The 19,760-nt window shown below is 49.9% G+C and overlaps 1 protein-coding gene across 2 annotated transcripts in view; it reads right to left on the reverse strand.

Annotated features, from left to right (window-relative positions):
* EYA2 (EYA transcriptional coactivator and phosphatase 2) overlaps window positions 1-18,754 on the reverse strand; it is a 178,391-nt gene extending 159,637 nt beyond the window's left edge. Inside the window, exons 1-3 of one of the 2 annotated variants that reach the window (XM_087444873.1) lie at window positions 18,601-18,754; window positions 5,464-5,509; window positions 1,913-2,055 (exon numbers count right to left, since the gene is read on the reverse strand). In XM_087444873.1, coding sequence (XP_087300999.1) covers window positions 1,913-2,055; window positions 5,464-5,509; window positions 18,601-18,754 — 343 coding nt within the window. The remainder of the gene's footprint in view (window positions 1-1,912; window positions 2,056-5,463; window positions 5,510-18,600) is intronic. The other variant, XM_087444874.1, reaches the window with a different exon arrangement.
* Between the last annotated feature and the right edge of the window lie 1,006 nt (window positions 18,755-19,760).

Below are 19,760 nucleotides of genomic sequence, written 5' to 3' on the forward strand. Positions count from 1 at the left end.
GGACGCCATGGATGTGGGTGGATGGGAAAGCTGTCTGCGTGGCCGTCTGTGGTTTCTGCCTGCCCCTCCTCCTTCGGGGAGCCCTCCCGATGTACACTTTCTCCATATTCAGAGCAATTCTCTTGGGTGAGCCTGATCTGACCCCTGGTTCCACGGGTGGATATGTGGCCAAATGTGGCCATCCAGAGCATTCCATCTTCTCTGCCCCAGTGTCTGGGTCAGGGATGGCGATGGGAATCCAGTCAGAGAAATCCCTGGGACTGTGCGGGAAGTCCTAGACAGGAGAGCCTCTCTTTTTGGGGGGAGTTAGAGCCTGGAATTGCTAGGGCTGTCTTCAGCACCACAGTGGGAAAGACTGCCTGAGATTAAAGCCCACACAAAGGGAAGCACAGAGACTAATTCCTGATATTATTGTTTGAGTAGCTGGATCCAACCCTGCCTGAAGCCACTCCCCTAAGATTTTTCAGCTAAATTTACAACGAACTCCTTTATCTCCTTAATCTAATTACCATTGGATTTTTGTCATATGCTACCAAAAGAGCTTTGGTTGATACATAAATTAAGACGGGAGGAAATAGCAGGAATAAAAACCACAGGCTGTGTGATGGTTAATTTTATGTGCCAACTTGACTAGATTAGACTGGGCCACGGGGTGCCCAGACATTTGGTCAAATGTTATTCTAGGTGTGTCTGTGAGGGTGTTTCTGGATGAGATTAACATTTAAATCTGTAAACTCCATAAAGCAGATTTCTCTCCCCAGTGTGGGTGGGCCTCATTCAATCAGTTGAAGACCTGAATAGAACAACAAGGCTGAGTAAGAAGAAACTCCTCTGCCCCAGTGCTTGAGCAGGGACACGGATTTTTTCCCTGCCTTCAGGCTTGAACTGAAAAGTCAGCTCTTCTTGGGTCTTGGGACTGCCAGCTCTTGGACTGGAACTCACACCATCAGCCCTCCTGGTTCTCGGGCTTCTGGACTCAGACAGAAATGACACCATTGGCTCTCCTGGGCTCCAGCGTGGCAACTGCAGATCTTGGGACGTCTCAGCCTCCATAATAGGGTGAGCCAATCCTATGATAAATCTCTCTCTAGAGATATATGAATCTACATCCATCCCATTGGTTCCATTTCTCTGAGAACCCTGACTAATGCAGAGGGACAGGTGAGCAGTGGATGGCGGGCCGGGCTCACCGAGTCTCCAGTTCTTAGTGGTAAGATTCTGACAGTCCAGGTCTGCAGGTCTGTTGTTTTTGCCTTCCCAGCACCCACTTCTCCTCCTTCTATGCCACCACTGTGTTTTCCTCCGAGAGAACCATCCTTCCCTCATGTACAATCCATATGCTTCAGCCTCCTTCTCTCCCTCACCCCCACCTCCCTGCCTTGCTCTGAGCATTGTCATGTGACCCAATTTGGGCCAATGAGGTCAACATGGGATTCCGGTGGAACTACTGGGAAAGATCAGGGCCCCTTCCACTGCGAGTGCTGAGCTGAAAGGATGAAAACCCAGAGTTGATAGGCACAACCTTTGCTGCCACATGGGAAGAACCTGTGTGGGAGTAAAGCCAACTCAGAGGAAAACATCTGAAGATGGAGTGAGACATCTTCCTCCTGATATCATTTGAGCACCTGGATCCAGCCATACCTGACGTCAGTTGTACCCTTAGATTTCCCAGTATGTGAATCATTAAATTGCTGTTTTCCCTAAGCCAGCTTGGGTTAACTTTCTTATTCTTGCAATTAACAGAGGACTTGATACAGTCTGCAGAATTTGAACTATATTTAAAGTGTCTGCCCTTCTCCTCTATCTCTAATCCAAAATTAGGCTGGCTGCATTTAACTGAGGCAATAGGGCAGAGTAAAGACCATGATGTTGGGAACCCTGGGGGAAAGCAAGGGCTTGGTCTGGTACTCACTGTAAGAAGGGATTCCATAGGCTTGTGCTGGAGGTGGGTAAGCCGTGTAGGGGGCAGCCTGCTGGATCCCCGCACTGTACTGCGTCTGGCCGTAGGCTGCCATGGCAGAGGGAGGCTGACTGGGCAGGATACGTGGGCAAGGTCTGCAGGGAAGGAGAGAAGATGAAATCTCCAGGCACAGCCAAGCATCCCTTCCCTGTTATTTTGGTACCAACACCACCATTTTCCTTTGGATATTTACTCTTTTTAGGGCAGAGACCAGTTACGTGTTCATCAAATCCCATTTCATTTTCCCTCTTCCTGGGCACCAGGAAGATTACATTTCCTGTCTTCCTTGCCGTCAGATTCCACCATGGGACTGGGGTCTGCCCAACAGAAGGTATAAGCCACTCCCAGGTCTGGCCAATAAAACCATCCTCTGTGACCCTCCTGCCCTCTCTCCTCTCTCGGCAGCAACTGCGGAGGGCACATGGTGAGATGGCAGAGCCATAACGTGGACACATCCTGGATCCTGAGTCAGCCTGTGGAGGAGAGCTGCCCTGGAGAGTCTCATCTGATCCACATTGGACTTTATGTGAGTGAGAAACAAACCTCTGTTGTTTGTTGTGTTAAGCCATGAGATCAGGGTTTATTGATTCCTGCAGGATAGCCTATCCCACCCTGACTATCTATCCTAATTTAGACACCTTCCCAATTGATTGCAGCTTGGTAGGGCTGTCAATCAAGATGCCCTGCTCTTGGCCAAGGGGTGGGCACGTGATGTAAGATCAGCCAATCAGACTCCGCCCTGGGAATTTAAATCCTGGGCTGACTAATTCACCCCAACACCCACACTCTGAAGAGCCTGTCTTTTAGTTCCTTCCTATTGCTTGGATCCCAGAAGCCATCCTGTTCTTGGTCTTTCTTGAGGCCGGATTAGTCCACTTTCACTTACATTGGGAGCTACTCCAACTCTTCCCCAAAAAAGTCCTTTTGGGCTTACATCAGCTGGAGTCCATTTCTGTTACTTGCAACCAAAGAACTCAAATGGATTCTGACTCCATGGTGAATAACAGGTTCCACGAGGGGCTGGGGTTCGAAGGGCGACTTACCTAAGACATCTGTAATATAATGACTGCCACCGATCACTGTGTTCTCACCACGGGCTGGGAATTGTGTCATTCAGGCCTAGTGTGTGCATGAGCGTCATCAGACGCTCACATCAGCTCTCTGGGGTGGGGGCTTTTATAACTCTCATTTTAGAGATGAAGAAACCCGAAGTCACAGCTAGAAAGTGGGAAATCTTGAACTTGACCTCAGGAGCCTGACTCCAGAGCCCACACTTAGAACCATGAAGCTTTGCTGCTTCTCATTTATAGGACGGAAATTGACCCAGCCTCGCAGGCAGTGATAAATAAAGTCAAGGTGGGCTCTTCTAATAGGAAGAGGGCAAGATGGTGGCCCAGGGGCCACACACAGTCCATGGGTCTATGAATAGAATTTCTTTGGCCAGTACAGTTATTTATTTATTTTTATTTGAATTCATCACCAATATTTTAAAACCAGGTGGTTTCTCTCTCTCTCTCACACACACACACATACACACACGTGCTCCTTATTTCCCCCTTCTCTTTCCTAGCAAGCTCTTTGGCAAGCCTGCGTCTGTCTTCCCGTCCTCCTGTGTAATGCCATCAGCTGGATTTGAGTAGCGGCCACCTCTTTAGACTGTCACACTCTGTCTGCAACAGTTTCTACAGGGCCCACTTCACTTTGTGACAAAAACAGCTAACAATTCTTGTGCCTGTTATATGCCAGGCACTGTCCTAATGACTTTAGGTGGACTGGCTCATTTAATCCTCATAACAATGTGACAACCCTGGGAGGCAGTGACTGTTCCCATCCCCATTCTACATATAAGAAAACTGAGGCAGAGAGAGACTAAGTAACACACTGAAAGCACATAGCTGGTGCAGACTTTGAACCCTGGCTCCAGAGGCCACGCCCTTAACCACTGCCCTCTCATCCTGCGGATTACATACCTGGACACCAGCCCCACGTGCACTGGACACCCCAAATGTAACCATTCTAACCGGCATGTTTACTAGCAAATGTTAATGAGATTCCCAAATCTGTGTCTGATTGCATTGTGGTTACATAACTTTAGTGAAAACCTTTTCCTTCCCAGAGATCCTTGTACATCTGAAGCCTCATGGCAGGTGTGAGACGGGCACAAAAGTTTACGGAATCATAAAAAGATGTTCTTATACCCTCTTTCTTTTTGACTACTACTGTGATCAAGGGTTAGGGAACTTGTTCCAAAATGCATAAAAAACTCATTTGGGTGGGAGATGCCAGAAGCAACCCTGGAAGGCGTTTTATCAGTCAATATTCCCGCTCTGTGGGGTGCCTGGAAATGCAGCCGGTACGTGGGGACTTAGTGCTGAGAGGAGAACCTTATTTGAAAATGTTCCCAATTTACACCTGTCCTGAGAAGCAGAAGGTGGAAATCTGAGATGATCAACTCCTGCTTCCCATCAAAACCAATTTAACCCACTCGGATTAAACAGGGCTAAAATGAAAACCCAGAGAAAGGACAGAGGAGCTCTCTAACCCTGAGGCCTTAAAGAGAAGTTAGTAGATTTAACAGACCTCAGTTGCTACTAACAACCCCCAAAACATCTGGAGGGAAATGAAGGCAGAGAAAGTGTGTTCCTCATAAACAGCTTCCCCAGCGTTGTCAAGGGAGGAGCATGTCCAGATACGGAAGGGCTGATCATCCAGACCAGGCCACGCTGACCGTCCAGCCAGACCAAAGCCAGGGCTTCTCATGTGCAGGGTGCAGACTGGCAGCTCCCCGAGGGCAGGCACCGGGGGGGACCCCGGGTCAGCCGCGCCCGTCACCGAGCTCCCACTGCCCCCAAGCACGCCTGTGGTGGAGCGTTTACGCCGCCTGCTGTGTTGCGATCTCTGATGTACTGGTCTGTCTCCCCCACTAGATTGGAAGCTCTCGGAGGGCAGGGACTGTGTCTCACTCGTTTCTCTCCAGGGCTTGGTATGGGATTTGGTACCCAGGAGCGTTGGGTGAGTGCTGGAGCAGGAAGAAAGCACGGAAGGAGGGAGGAGAGAGGTAGAGCGAGAAGGATGGGGGAGGGAGAGAAAGAAGGGAGGGAGAAGAGGAGAGAGAGGAAAGGCAGGAGGAAGACAGGAGGGAGAGACAGGGAAGAAGGGAGGGAGAGAGGGATTGAGAAAGAGTCTCATCAGAGGAAAGAAGAGAAGGAAAGACTGAAAAAACGAAGAAAGAAGAAAACCACAGCCAACACTCTCAGAACACCGATCCAGGCCCCACTGTAAGCGCTTTTTACATGTTTTAGCTCATTTCATAGGCAGGCATCATGATTGTCCCCCTTCTCCAGAGTGGGTGACTGAGGCCAGGGAGGTGGAGTCAGTTGCTCCAGGTCGCTCAGCCAGTAAGTGCTGGCGCCGGGACTCCTCTCCGGGGAGTCCCGGCGCCAGAGCCCCTGCCCTCCAAGAAAGAGAAAGAGAGAGCTGAGGAGACAAGGCCCGGTACTCACCGCTCGAACAGCTGGGACGCACTCGGAGGGGCCGACGCCGTGATGCCTGGAGGGGAAGAGACAAAGTTGAAGGGCTGTAGCTGTCAGAGCGATGTTCCGCAGAAGTTGTGACTTTAGACGCCAGCTTAAGTGGGAAGAAACTTAGAGAGTTCCTGCCAGGGACTTTCTCAACCACAAAAGCTTATCTGAGGAGCAATCTGAGCCCTCTCCCTCTCGAAAACCCTTTCTGGGTGCACTCTGTCTCCAGGTGCTAATCGAAGGATACATATAACGCAAAGATGCTACAGAGCATCTTGAAACATCAGAGGGGCATTCATCCCCCCCACCCATTCTACAGATGGAGAAACTGAGGCCAAAGGACAGAACGGATGTGCTTAAGCCAGGTCAGCTGACTGGACAGCAGCACTACTGGCACCTAAACCAGGCTTCCTGAATCCCAAGCTGGGGACCCACTCCCTTCCCTGCCTCAAAGGCGACCCCATGCACCTCAGAATGGCCGGCACTGGGTGGCTTTGATTATCCAACACCCATTTTCCCTTCTTTCAGTGACATCACCTTGATGTTCCTCCCCTCTCTCCCAAAATCAGTCCATGCGGTTCAGGTGGGGCTGGCCCCAGCACTCAGGGGAGGGCACATCTTGGATTATCTCCTAGGCTCCAGCTGGGGTGTGGAGCAAGGAGATGGAAGAGGCCCGAACTCCTGATGCAACTGTATCCCTGTATACACTGTACCCCCGGGCACCCTGCATCCAACCACCGGTGGGAGACAATAATGCGGGGGGTGATGAAAAGGTGATAGAATTAAGCTGGGAGAGACGTTTGCGAGAGGATCATTTTACAGATGGACAGTTCACTGGGGAGTACTTTGTGCTATGTCATTTTTAACAACACAACTCAACGTCCTCACCGTGGAGCCCTGGCAGATACGAGATAACGTGTCTACTGATTGCCAGGTCACACTCCCTGGGATGGAGGGCAGTGCCTGGGTGTCCTCGTGCCTCCTGAGAAATGCCCCGAGGCCCCAGAGCTCCGAGCCTCTCTCTGCCCCTGAGCTGGCGGCTCAGCAGACCAGCTTTAATCTCAACTCCCACTCCGGAGCAATGGGACTGCGGGCAGGCTGCCTGGAGTCTCTGGGCCTCAGAGTTCCCTCCTGGGAAATGAAGAAAAGTATTCAACTCTCAAGGATGGATGAGGATTCAATAAGACGATGATGATGATACCCATCATTTACCCAGCGCTTGTTACGAGCCAAGCTCTCTTCTAGATATGTTACCTGGGTTAACTACCGTAATCCTCATCCTCACCCCACAAGGGGGGTTCTAGTCTCATCCCCATGCTACAGATGAAGAACTGGAGGCACAGAGAGTTTAAGTAACTCACCCACGGCCACACAGGTATAAGGGTGGATCTGTGATGTGAACCCAGGTGTTCTGGCTCTGGAGTTTGTCTTCTCCACCACGACACTGCAGCCCACAATGACAATCGTCATTGTCATAGCAGCTAGCATCCACTGAGAGGGTCCCTATGTGCCAGGCCCCGCATTAACTGCTTATACGCATGATCTCATTCGGTCCTCACGACAACACTAGGAGGCAGGCAGTTTGCTCAAGCCACACAGCCTGTGCGCCTGGGAACTGGGACTTGAGCCCAAGGGCTATTGAGTCCCATGTCCCTTCCCCAGGGTGAGTCAATTCTGCTCGAGTCCCAAATCACTGGGGTGGGGGTGGGAGTCCCGAAGTCCATTTAGAGAGCTACGACTAGAACTAAAAAATAGACCAGACAATATCAGCATGTATTGTCCACAGTATGAAGCAAGTGTGTGAAACTTTTGTTCCAGTTATAAATACAAGAATGCGTTGTCTGTGTGTCTTGTGTGTGTGTGTGTGTGCTGAATGGCGGTATAAAAACATATTTCTTACTATGCATCCGATTAAAAAGAAATTTGGAATGGCAGTGGTCTAACGCCCCTGGCACACAGCAGGTGCTCACTCAATGCTCATCTCCCTACTCGGGGTTTGCAGCCCCAGGCAGGGCCTCCCGCATCCCCTTCTCCATCTCCTCCAGGCCTGGAGAGTGAAGTAGCCGCAGTCTCATTACTGGTTAAGGCCTTGATTTGAGTGTGTTTAGTAATACATAAGTTACTGAATTAAACATTTGGAATATGTTTCCTTTAATAAATATGTAAATATTCATAAAAATCTAAATCTATGGAAACATTCCTATGGGCTCCGATTAACCTGGCATCCTATAAATCTGAAGTCAGCGTCCTGCCCCTCCGTGCCAGGATTTGCATGCTCGCTCCCTCTGGCTTCCTCTGTTCCTCTGAATTGTTGAGCGACCTGCCTTCCCACACGGGCAGGCCTCCCTCTCCTGCCGTGCAGACCTATAATGTCTCCCTCTCCCACCCCAGCCACCCCCGGGAAGACTGTGCAAGTGAGAAACAGGCCTTCAGTCAAAGAGCTTTTCTGTTTGCAGATTGTGTGACTTCTGAAAAACACAGGCTTTTATCTTTTTAAAAAAACTGGTATCACATTTTACTTTTTCATCTAGGAGACTTGGGGGAATCGAGAACCCGGAAAATGGGTGCATTATTCCCATTATTCTCCTTCCTCCCCCCCCATCCTTCCTTCTTCCTGTTTCCCTGGTGAGGACGGTGCAGACCTCATTGAGAATCCTGTCGGGGGTTGTGTCAAGGATGTGGATGCTCAGTGCTCTGGGTGCAGGGGTGGGGCAGGGGCTCCCCAGGAGCACAGAGCCTCTCTCTCCCTCTGGTGCTCTGGCTGTGGTCCATGGTCCAGGGCTGTTAGTCCTCAGAGGTCACGAGGACCAGGAGGCCCACCTGCAGTTGGAGCGGCACATCGCCTGCACACCAGGAAGTGGGCCTGACACAGCAGCTGTGGGGGCAACGCCAGCCCCACTGTGGAAGGTGGAGGAGTGGGCCGCACTGCTGGAGTGGCAGGTGACACCCTGGTCTCAGTGCAGCCCAGGACGTCTTTCAGTGATCCCCCCGGATGCCCACTTCACCACTTTCAGATGCCACTGTGTCTGACAGCTTTCTCCAGATGGCAGGTCAGAGCCAGACAGACACATTGAGGGCGGAGACATGGCCATGTGACTCAGGAATGATCTTCCCTATAGCCTTGGCAGCACCACTGGATGCAGGCAGATGCTCTGGACACAGCATGGCCATCGTACCACAGCTCGCCAGAGGGGCAGAGAGGGTGTGGCTATGGTCATGACTCCCTCCATGATGCCAAGTGTCACAGACCCTGGTGCTGGTGGCAGGCGGGGGGGGTGGCATGCGTGCTGGCAATCTGGGGTGTGGTCATACTTCTCACGGTCACTCCATCACAAACATGGGGCCATCAGCACAAGGGGCACATGACCCTTTGACTCCACTCTTCAAGGGAGCTCCAAGCATCTTCAGCGCGGTGAGGACACCATATTCAGCAGCAGCATCGCCCCCCCACAAAGTGGTGGGATCTGGTGCCTGGTAGATGGAGATGGACTTCCCATGGACCACAGCTTCCTGTTCTCGACCTTGTCAGTGCCACCGAACTTGCCATGATGGACGAGGTTCAGGTCAATGGAGGAGTCACAGACGGCAACTTATACCCACGTTGCCAGTGGTGAAAGCGCCTTAGTGACCTGACTCAACATGGCCAAATCTATTTGCTCCAGGCTTCTCCACACGTCTCTGGAGGAGGTGGCTAGCACGTAAAATTGGGCAGCTAATCTCAAGTGGGGAGGGGCACAGAGCCTCCTCCATTTACTTCTGAATTTAAAACCCTAAGCCTCCTCTTCCTCCCCAGCTCCCTATGGGCAAAGGGAGTAGGATCAGCTAGACAGCCAGAGTATCTGGATGAGCTCATTCAGTCATTCATTTGCTGCCTACCACGTACCGGGCATGTGCTAGGAACTGGGTGACGCTGGTGAGCAAAAGCAGTCGAGTCCCAGCCCTTATGGGGCTTCCTGTCTAGTGGGGGAGAGGATGGCAAACAAATAATTACACAAATAAGTACTTAATGACAATTACAACAAAGCGCAAAGGAAGATAGCAGGTTGTAGGGAGCAGTGCACCTGGAACCTTACCGTGCACGGGATTCGCCTGGGGGCTTGTTAAAATGCAGACTGGAGTCTGTAGGTCAAGGAAGGCCCCAGGTGATGCCGACGCGGCAGGTCTGGAAACCATACTTGAAGTAGCGAGAGTTTAGAACACGGGCTAATAACTGCAAATTATTAAAAAGTATCACAATTCTGGGTTCAAAAATAAATCTCCATTCCAGAGGTCACAAGCTCAAACGCATATTGGGGACAAGAAGGGGATATAAATCAGCAAAGCATAAGGTCCAGTTTTAATCTGAGGAACTAAAGCTGGTCTGTATGTGAGGGCACACTTAAGTGTGATTGTGTGTGTGTGATGTGTGAAGTGACTTGCCCAGGGACACACGCACTTGGTTCATCCATTCATGCAGTCAACAAACGTTTATCCTGCACCTGCTGCGGGCCAGATCTACAACCCAAGTCTCGTGATTTATTAACTTCACGTTCTTTCCAAAGAAAGCACGAGGGCTTAAGGGGTTAAACCCAAATTCAAATCCTGACTCTGCTGCAATACAACTGTGTGACCCTGTGCCCATCACTTCCTCTCTCTGAGCCTCGGTTTCCACATCCGCAAAATGGGACAATATCTCATACCCCACCCCCCGCCCCCTCCAGGGCTGCTACAAGGATTACACAGACAGGTACCTGCCGAGTAGTAACCGCTCAACACACAGGAGCTATTATTACCTTCCCATTCTCCCGGGGCCCTTGCTTAAGCTGCTTAAATCTGTGAGCCCAATTTGAATGTTCACACTTTTTTTTTTACCTCTCACTGGGAGGATTAAGAAGCTAATGATTCTGAGAGCAGCAACTGCTATTATGTTGCCTAATTGGATCCCAGGGGCCACTTCTAACTGATCCCTGTGTGACGAGACAATTTCTAGTGTGTGGTGTCTTGAGGCAGGTCTGTGCCATGAAAGGTAGCAGCTCATCTCCCTCGAGTAAGTGGCTTAAACTGCTCCCAACGCAGGGACAGTGACAGCAGGAGGGAGCACTGTAACAGGAGTCCAGAAGGGCACACCCCAATTTCGACTCTCACTGAGTGGCTCTGTGACAGGGAATCAGTCATTTGTCCATTGTGGGGGTGTTCCTCAGGACTGAAAGGAATAGGCTGGCACATTCCAGAACTATCCCAGAGGATTTTACAGGATGTGTAAATACACACTTCTATTTAAATCATCACAAATTTATTGTAATGCATATTAGAATCATAACAAGACTGTCAATGTCATAACTTTTCATTTCTGGAACTGGTGTTAAGTTCTCCTTTTAAAATGAATTTATTGAAAGGGAGTTGTTTTAAAGAAAAATTAGTAAGCAAGCGACCTTATACGTGGTGTGAATATGCAGCAGAAAGTGCCTTGAGAATGTGTGATGTTTGTGAGACACAGCCACAGGTGAAAGTTCTTTACCCGTGGAGGGCTAGATATTAATAACAGTCAGTGCCTTTCTCATAAAGAGGGGACTGACAATTTCCTTTACACTGTACCAATCCCCCGCACAGTGTGATTTCTGCTCCGTGCAGGTAGAGGTCGTTCTGGGTGGGAAGGCCCCCAGGATGCCAGCTGAGAAAGGCTTCAAGGTGGCAAAGGTGACGCTCATCTGTGTCTCCCCAGGTCAGGGCCCGGCAAAGCTCTGGGCAGCTCAACCTGGCTTGGATGAAACGAATGAACATCTGCCAGCCCAGGTGGAACCGGAGAGACTGAAACTGAAAATCAGACCTCGTCACATCCCGGGCAGAGGAGGTGCAGGCAGGGAGAGAAGAGGACAGACAGCCCGGCCTGTTCCATGGGGCAGTGGTTTCACCTCTCCCAGGAAACACTTAATGGGATTATAGGCTTGGCTTCTGCAAAACATCTCTGCATTTTAAGAGAAAATAATTTTCTATTCAGCTTTGCTTCCTTACTTCCGTAACTTTTTCTCCCTCCTTCCAGAAGATGGGATACAATTCAAATCCAATTTGCCCTTGAATAGCAATGAACCATAGCTAATATTTCTCAAGTGGTCCCTACAAGCCAGGCGCTGTGCTAAGGACTGCATGAGTCTTATCTCTTTTATTCCCCATAACAACACAATGAGGAAGTTATTATCTGTACTTTACAGATACGGAAAATGAGGCATGGGGAAAATGAGGCATGGGGAAGTTAAGGAAACGTGACTAAGGATTCAAAGCCAATATCAATCTGAAGTTATCTGTGATTCCTCAAGACCACTCTATATTCATCCACCCACCCACCTATCTACCTGTCCATCCATCCACCCATCCTCCATCCATCCATCCTCCACCCATCCATCCTCCACCCATCCATCCACCCATCCACCCACTCATCCATCCATCCACCCATCCATCCACCCATCCACCCATCCATCCACCCACTCATCCATCCATCCACCCATCCTCCATCCATCCACCCATCCTCCATCCACCCATCCATCCATCCACCCATCCACCCATCCATCCACCCATCCACCCATCCATCCACCCATCCATCCACCCACTCATCCATCCATCCACCCATCCTCCATCCATCCACCCATCCTCCATCCATCCATCCACCCATCCATCCATCCACCCATCCATCCACCCATCCACCCATCCATCCACCCACTCATCCATCCATCCACCCATCCTCCATCCATCCACCCATCCTGCATCCACCCATCCTGCATCCACCCATCCATCCACCCATCCATCCACCCACCCATCCTCCATCCATCCACCCATCCACCCAACCATCCATCCACCCATCCTCCATCCATCCATCCTCTACCCATTCATCCATTAATTTATCTACCCATCCATCCATAAATAATTTTTAAGGATCTACTATGAGCCATGCACTGAGCTGTGTGCTAATTAGAAACAGAAATTTAAATACATATATAGGGATAAAAAATTGTCTTTGTCTTGGAGGAATTCACCATCTAGAACAACAGTTCTCAAACTTGGGTGCACAGTAAACTCATTTGGAGAGCTCTGAAAAATCCCATTGCCTGGGTCACGCTTCTGACCAACTAAATCAGACTCTCTGGGTGTGGGATCTGGACATTAGCATTAAAAATTTTTAAAAAATTTCCCAGGAGGTGTGCAGCCAGGTTTAACACCAGCAATGGAGCCTGGTTCTCAAAGTGTGGTCCCCGGACCAGCAGCATCACCTGGGACTTAGAAATGCAGATTCTTGGGCCCCAGCCAAAACCTTTACAGAATCAGAAATACTGGGGACGGAGCCCTGCAATCTATGTGCTAACGAAACTTCCAAGGTGATTTGGATACACAAGAGAATTTGAGAACTACAGAGCTAGCACCTTGTTACTTAGAGTGGGTGGTGGACCAAATGCATCGGCATATCACCTAGCAGCTTGTTAGAAATGCAGACTCTCAGGCTCGACCAGAATCTGCAATTTAACAAGGTCCCCAGGTGATTCTGTGCACATTGAAGAGGGAGAGACACACGGCTAACCTCTCCTGAGTGTTTTCTAAGCATGGAGCATCTGTAAAGCCTTTAACATCATCACCCTCACGCCTTCCTAACCACTGGCCCGCACACAGGTCAGCCTCCATCACACTCCCGCTTGATTTCTCCAGAGAAATCACCACTGTCTGAAACCTCTTAATTGTTAAAAAATTCAGTACCTGCCTCTTCCACTAGAACACAAGCTGTGGGAGGGGGGACTTGTCTGTCTTGTTCACGTTATATTTTCCTGGACCTGCACCAGGGGCTGGCCCACGGCAGGCATTCGGGAACTATTTACTGAACAAACACACTCAGCAAACACAATCTTCATTATCTAGACGAGGAGATTGAGGCTCAGAGAGGGGTAGGAATTTGCCCTGGTTCACACAGTGAGCTAGTGACAGGGCTGGGATACACATGTGGCCAAGCTGAGCCCAAACCCTGTAAGATGTGACGTGCAGTGACCATGGAGAGATACAAAAAGTGCCCCTGGGAGCAGAGTGACCGTCAGGATGCAAAGTTCCTGAAGGCGGGCAGTGGGCGGGCTTGGTTCTCCGCCGGATCCCCAGTGCCTCGTACACGACAGGCACTGGGGACAATTTGTTGACTGTATGATTGGAAAAAGGACGGGATGAATGAGAAACGACCAAATCTCCCTTTGGAGGGGCTCAGGGGGTTTCACAAGCAGGCGATGCTGGATAAGGGGGAGTTCGTAAGGCAGAAAGGAAGGGGAAGGGAACCCTCTAACGCTGCGGGGCCACCTCTCAGCATCTTCCCTAGAGACAGTGCACATCTTCATACAGCAGCTTGTGTGACGATCCCCCTGGCAGCACTGCTTGTGAGAGCAAAAAATTAAAAATAGCCTCCGTGTTCATCCGCAGGGGAATGACAAAATGAGGGCACAGACATTCTGTGGTATATCAGTTAAAAGAAAAAGGTAGATCATTACTTACTGCATCTTGATGTGAACAAAGCAAGTTATAAAAAACACGTATTGCAGGATAGCTTTTGTGTTTCAAGTTTTTTCCAGCAGTACTATAATTTCTATAGTAAATATATGTTTATAAATATATATTTACATAAATTATATCAATATACATTTATACATATGCAATTGCATAGAGCAAGGTCTTCGATAACACACACAAAATGCAATAACAGTGGTTACTTCTGGGGAAAGGAGGAAGAGACGAAGATTGGTGGATGCAGCAAAGAAGAATGGGCCTAACATTTCAAGTTTTTATAAGGATCGTGTACTTATGTATTACCTGGTAATGGGAAATGGATTTGTCACAGGAAAAAAGAGGAAAGGAAGGGCCATCCAGGGAGGGCCAGCATGTGCAAAGGCTGTGGGGTGTGAAACTACACGGGGCTCCTGGATGGCAGTGCTCACTCAGTGGTTCAGTTCTGTGGCCTTGCAGAGTGCTTTGTCTTGTCTTCATTCATCCCACAAGTCCTTCTTAAGTCCCTACTATGTGCATACCCTGCTCTCAGCAGTGGGGACACGTAGGATTTAACGTTGCCTTCACATCTTTAAATGCAAAGAGCTTGCGTTCTCGTGGGGGAGACAGACAGACAACAAGCGAGCGAACACACGACTTCTGGAGAGGGAAGGAATATGAAGAAAATGAAACAGGACCCGGGACAGCATGGCTGGGTGTTCTGTGGGCTCTGCCCTCAAAACTGATCCAGACTCTGACCCCTTCTCACGGCTCCATCGCTCCCTCCCCAATCTGAGCCACCATCACCTCTCACCGGGTGACTGTAACGCCTTCCTCACTGGTCTCCCATTCTGTCCCCACTCCCAGTCCATTCTCACATGCAGCCTGAGGGATCCCGTCAATATGTAGATCAGATCGTCCCTCATCGGCTCCAAACCCTCTGATGGCTCCCATCTCACTCAGGGTAGAAGCCAAAGTCCTACCAGCAGCTCACAAAGTCTGGCATAGTCTGACCCCGGTTATCTCTCTGACCTCACCTGCCCCGCTGCCCTCTTGCTCCCTGGGCTCCAGCCACACCAGCCTCCTTATTGCTCCTCAAGTGCTCTGGGAACACTGCTGCCTCAGGGCCTTTGCACTTGCTGTTTCCTCTGCTCATAAGGCTCTTTTTCCATGTTGTCATGAAGTGTCCCCCCATCTCCTTCAGGTCTTTACTCAAGCGTAACCTTCCCAGTGACATCTTTCCTAGCTACGCTAACCAAACAGGGCAACCCACGCCCCTGCATTCCTATCCTCCTTCCTGCTGTTCCCCCCACCACCCACAGTATGTAACACCATCCCACACGCTATCTATTTTGCTTATTTATTGTTATCATCAGCCTCCTGCCCTGCCAGCATCCTAGCATAGGCTCCAGGAGGGCACGGGGGTTTGTGCTCTCTTTCTAGTACTTGAAACAATGCTGGGCATGTGGCCGAATAAACATTTATTGAGTGAATGAATGAACGAGTGAACGGACAGTTACTTTTGCTAGGAAAGACCTCTCTGATGAGAACTGAGGGATGAGGGGATGGTCCTGCAGAGCCTGGGGGCGGGAGACTGGTCCAGGCAGAGGGCACAGCAAGTGCAAAGGCCCTGAGGGCTGACCCACGCTTGTGAGTGAGAGCAGAGGAGACAAGGCCAGGGGCCGGGCCTCGTGAGCAGAGGGGACAGGGGAGACGAGTCTGAGAGGCTGGCAGGGATGCACAAGCGGAGCCTGCTGGCCGGGGGGAGGAATTCAGATCGTAGTCCACCCTTTCTTAAAACACTAAGTCGTCTCCATGTTTTAACTCATCTCAGCCTCACATCAGCTCTATGAGGTTGGTGGAATAACTCTTCCCATTTAACAGATGAGGCAAATGAACTCCAAAGAGGTGAGGCCACTAGTCCAGGGACCCACGACTGGTAAGAGGCAGAGGTGGATGCAGTGCGAGCCACTGGGGGCTTTCTGGGTCCACGTTCTCCCCAGAGTCGCCCTGAGGGGTGTAGGCCCCGTGGCTCAGCCTCCCTGGGGTCCTGCTTGGAGCTGGGCCCTGCAGTCACTCAGTAAGACTCTATAACAGAGGGAAGGGCCCAGGAGGAGGCAGAGCAGGAGGCCAGGCAGGAAGGGCAGCCGAGCCTGGCACCTGAGGCCACAGCCAGGGTGGAACGTCTCCTGCAGAGTCCCGGAGCCCACACCTACCTCGAGAGAAGGAAAAGAGAGTGTGTGTGTGTGTGTGCGTGTAACCTGACCCTGCGGCCCCGCCTGCTCTGAATTTGGGAGCAACCTCTCTCTGCCCCATTGCTCCCACCCCAAAGCCTTCCCCTTGGCAGCCAGCTTGCTCCAGGGCAATGGAAAGGGCGCGGACAGCTCCCAGTCACAAAAAAAGGAGAGAGATAGTGTGTTTGTGGGTGCCACCACTGTGGGGGACGGGCATCTGGGGTCTGGACACTATTAAGATCTCGGCAGAAGTGACTGCTGAGTTTAGAGGAGGGGACTCTGGAGTGGAATGCCTGGGTCTGATTCCCGGCCCTGCCATGAGTCATGTGACTTTCGGCTGGTTACTTAATTCCCCCATGCCTCAACTTACCCATCTGTAAAATGGGCTCCTAATGTAACAGGAATCTAATAATTCAAGGAGAAGCAGCCCAGTCCCGATGAGGAGAAGACTTCAGAGTCAGACTACCCAGGTTCAAATTTTGACGACCACTTAACTGTGTCATCTCGATCAAGCCACTTAACCTCTCTGTGCCTCAGTTTCCTTTTCTGTAAAAAGGTTAGTAACAGTATCCACTTCTCAGAGTTGTGGGAATTGAATGAGTTAATTTGTTAATGCCTGACACATAGCAAGTGCCAAGTGTCTGCTCTGACGGTGATGGAGGAGGATGAATCTAGATACATATTGCTCTGAGCAGGGCCTGGCACTAAGTACGTGCTCACATAAATTAAAGACAAGAGGCAGGGACTCATCTAAAGGACAGTGCCCCTCAGCGCCCACTAGTGGCAGCCAGGTGGGAAGGTGGGCCCAGCGTTTCTAAAGCATTCAGCATTTCAAGAGAAACCCAGATTATTATGTGAAGTCGCCCGATTTTTACAAGTTCAAGAGAAACCCAGATTATTATGTGAAGTCGCCCGATTTTTACAAGTTCACTTTTATTTAAAACGTGGTATAAACCAAACAGAGGCATACCTGAGGGTCAGACTTGGCTATGAGCTGCCAGTTTGCAACTGTGGTTTTGAATTCACTGTGGTTATTTGATTCAGAGGAGAAGGACAATGGAATAATAAGTTTAACTGGTGCACCATGCCCCCCGTGGTGTGCCAGGGGCTTTCCATACATGAAGTCATTTAATCCTTGCCATAAGCACCCTATGACGTGGGTCATGATTATGCCCCCATTTGACAGGTGACAAAACCGAGGCTCAGAAAGGTTAAAGAATTTGCCCAAGACCATTTGGCTGGGAAGCCGTGGGGCTGGGATTCTGACATGGATCTTCCTCACTCGACAGTCCATGCCTTCTCCTATCTCCACTGGCTCTGAAATGAAGACATCTTAAGTCAGCGTGTGCCTCTACTCAGAAAGAAAAGGACAACTGTCTTTGAACAGGGCTCGATACATTTTCTCAAACTCCCCAGGAGCCCAGGGTGGTTTACCGGATGCTCCAAAGGCAGGAAGAACGAGGGTGTGTTCTCTGCCATGTGGTTTTGGCACGGGAGCCCAGACCCTCTTGGCTGTTCCAGCTTCGTTACCAGCATGCGAGGGAAATGTCACCGTCTTGGTGACAGCAATAATTACTCCCGGAACCCCGGAGCTGCTGAAAGCAAATTCCTTGCGATGTTAGGTTCGACTAGACACATGTCTCTCCGGTTTTCCACGACAGTTACGGAGCATTTGTGCCCATGAGCGGGTGTCAAACACAGCCAAGGAGAGACAGCCTCTGGTTCCAGAACACCAGCAGCAAATCCCAAAGCCGGCCGAATAAAGGGTTAAGCCCAATGGTTAAACATAATAGCTCAAATGCCTTTTGTTAACGCCAGCTCTACCAGGAAGGCTGACAGATCCCAAACAGAGCAAACAATAGCTGGGATTGTTCTAGCGAAAACTAGTCCGGCTGCATCATTTGCCAATAATTTTTTAAAAAGCTTAACTCTCCTCTGCTTCCTTGACTCCAACCCGACCTGAAAGCAACAGGCAGATGAGTTCTTGTCCCAGAGTCAAAACCCCGTAAACAAGACGCCTGCCTGGATGCGGCGACGGCCAGACGGAGCCGAGGGAACTCGCAGCTGGAGACTGAGGCCCCGCAGACACGCCCAGGGCCGGGCCTGGAACACACCCGAAACTGACTACGGCCTGTGGAGGTGTCAGCGTTTCTTGGAACTGGAGACCAAGACGGGAAGTTCAGAACACACATGAGCACACTTTTACCTCTAATGACTACACAAAATTGTTGCAACAAAACCAAAGTTTTGGTCCAGAGGCAACAATCCAAACAGCGGGGGGAAAATCTGTCATAACGGCAGTGCTTCTAAAAGGACGCATGTCTAGGCCATCAGTCCCCTACATACTCAGCGGGGCGAGCAGGGACCACCGCCGGTCCACCAAAACTCACACCGGGAGGCCTACCTGCTCCGTCTCTCAGAGTCCAGACATCGGCGACGGCGCAGTTAAGCTTCAGTTTCCCCGGACGATCGCTGTTGACACTGAGGCTGGGTGAAATCACTAGCTCTAGCATTTCCTTATACCTGAAAGAAAACAAAGGGAAATATAATTTATTCATTAATTATGCATGCTTACTAATGATTCCTATTTCTTTCCCTAAGAGTATAAATATTAAAGCTGATTACCTAAACCCAGCCGTCTTATAAATTCTACATAATAAAAATTCACTAAACTTTTCATCAAAGGGAAGTGAGGAATTAAAATGAAGTATTTGCTCCCCTCCAGAGAATCCGCCCACTTGATTGAAACGTGCCCCTCCTGCGTACTATATTTTGCCATTAAAAAATTATATTTGGGTCTGTTTTTAACGTCATCTGAATAAGATGGAGCAAGCCAGGGAGACTTCCTGGAAGAGGCAGGAGAAACAGGTAGAGAGGGAGAGCTTGGATCTGGATTCTCCAAAGCCAGAGGCTTGGGGAGAAATGGGAGTTGACTGCAGTTAAGAGAAAAACGGACATGATGTGACTTGTACAGAAAGAGAAAGGTTCAAAAGGCATCAGCAATATTTAACAGGTCCCTTAGGCGGCAAACCTGCACAGCCCATCACTGTGGTCCCTACCAAGAAAGAAAACACTAGCTCCCGAATCACTCACGACTCTGATAACACCTTATGGGGAGCAGGTGAGAAGAGGGACGAGTCTTCCTGGTCTGTCTCATTTTTCACTGAAAACTTTTCCAACTCTTGCACCATGTCAGCACTTGTTTCTCCTAAACTCCTCCCCACCATGGTTAGGAAATGAGGTTTCTGGTTAATGTGCACAATATCACACCCGGCAGTTTTCAAAGGACAAAACTACAGCCAGTAACGTTTGACATGGACTCAAGTTGACCTCAGAGGAAGGCTAAGTCGATTGACAGCACGTAGCATCGCCAGGTCATCCTTGGCAGGATCCATTTTCATTATGTCAATAAAACATAACGTACTGATTACGGCGAAGTGGTTATAAACTCAGATTCCATCGTGAAAAGGGAATGGATTCGAATTCCAGTTTTGCTACTCATTACCTTGAGCAAGTTACCACACTGCTGTACGTCAGAAGTTTTCTCATCTGGACAATGAGGGT

This window comes from Ceratotherium simum, chromosome 21, assembly GCF_057802395.1.
Source record: "Ceratotherium simum simum isolate JZ-2026a chromosome 21, ASM5780239v1, whole genome shotgun sequence".
Taxonomy (NCBI): Eukaryota; Metazoa; Chordata; class Mammalia; order Perissodactyla; family Rhinocerotidae; genus Ceratotherium; species Ceratotherium simum.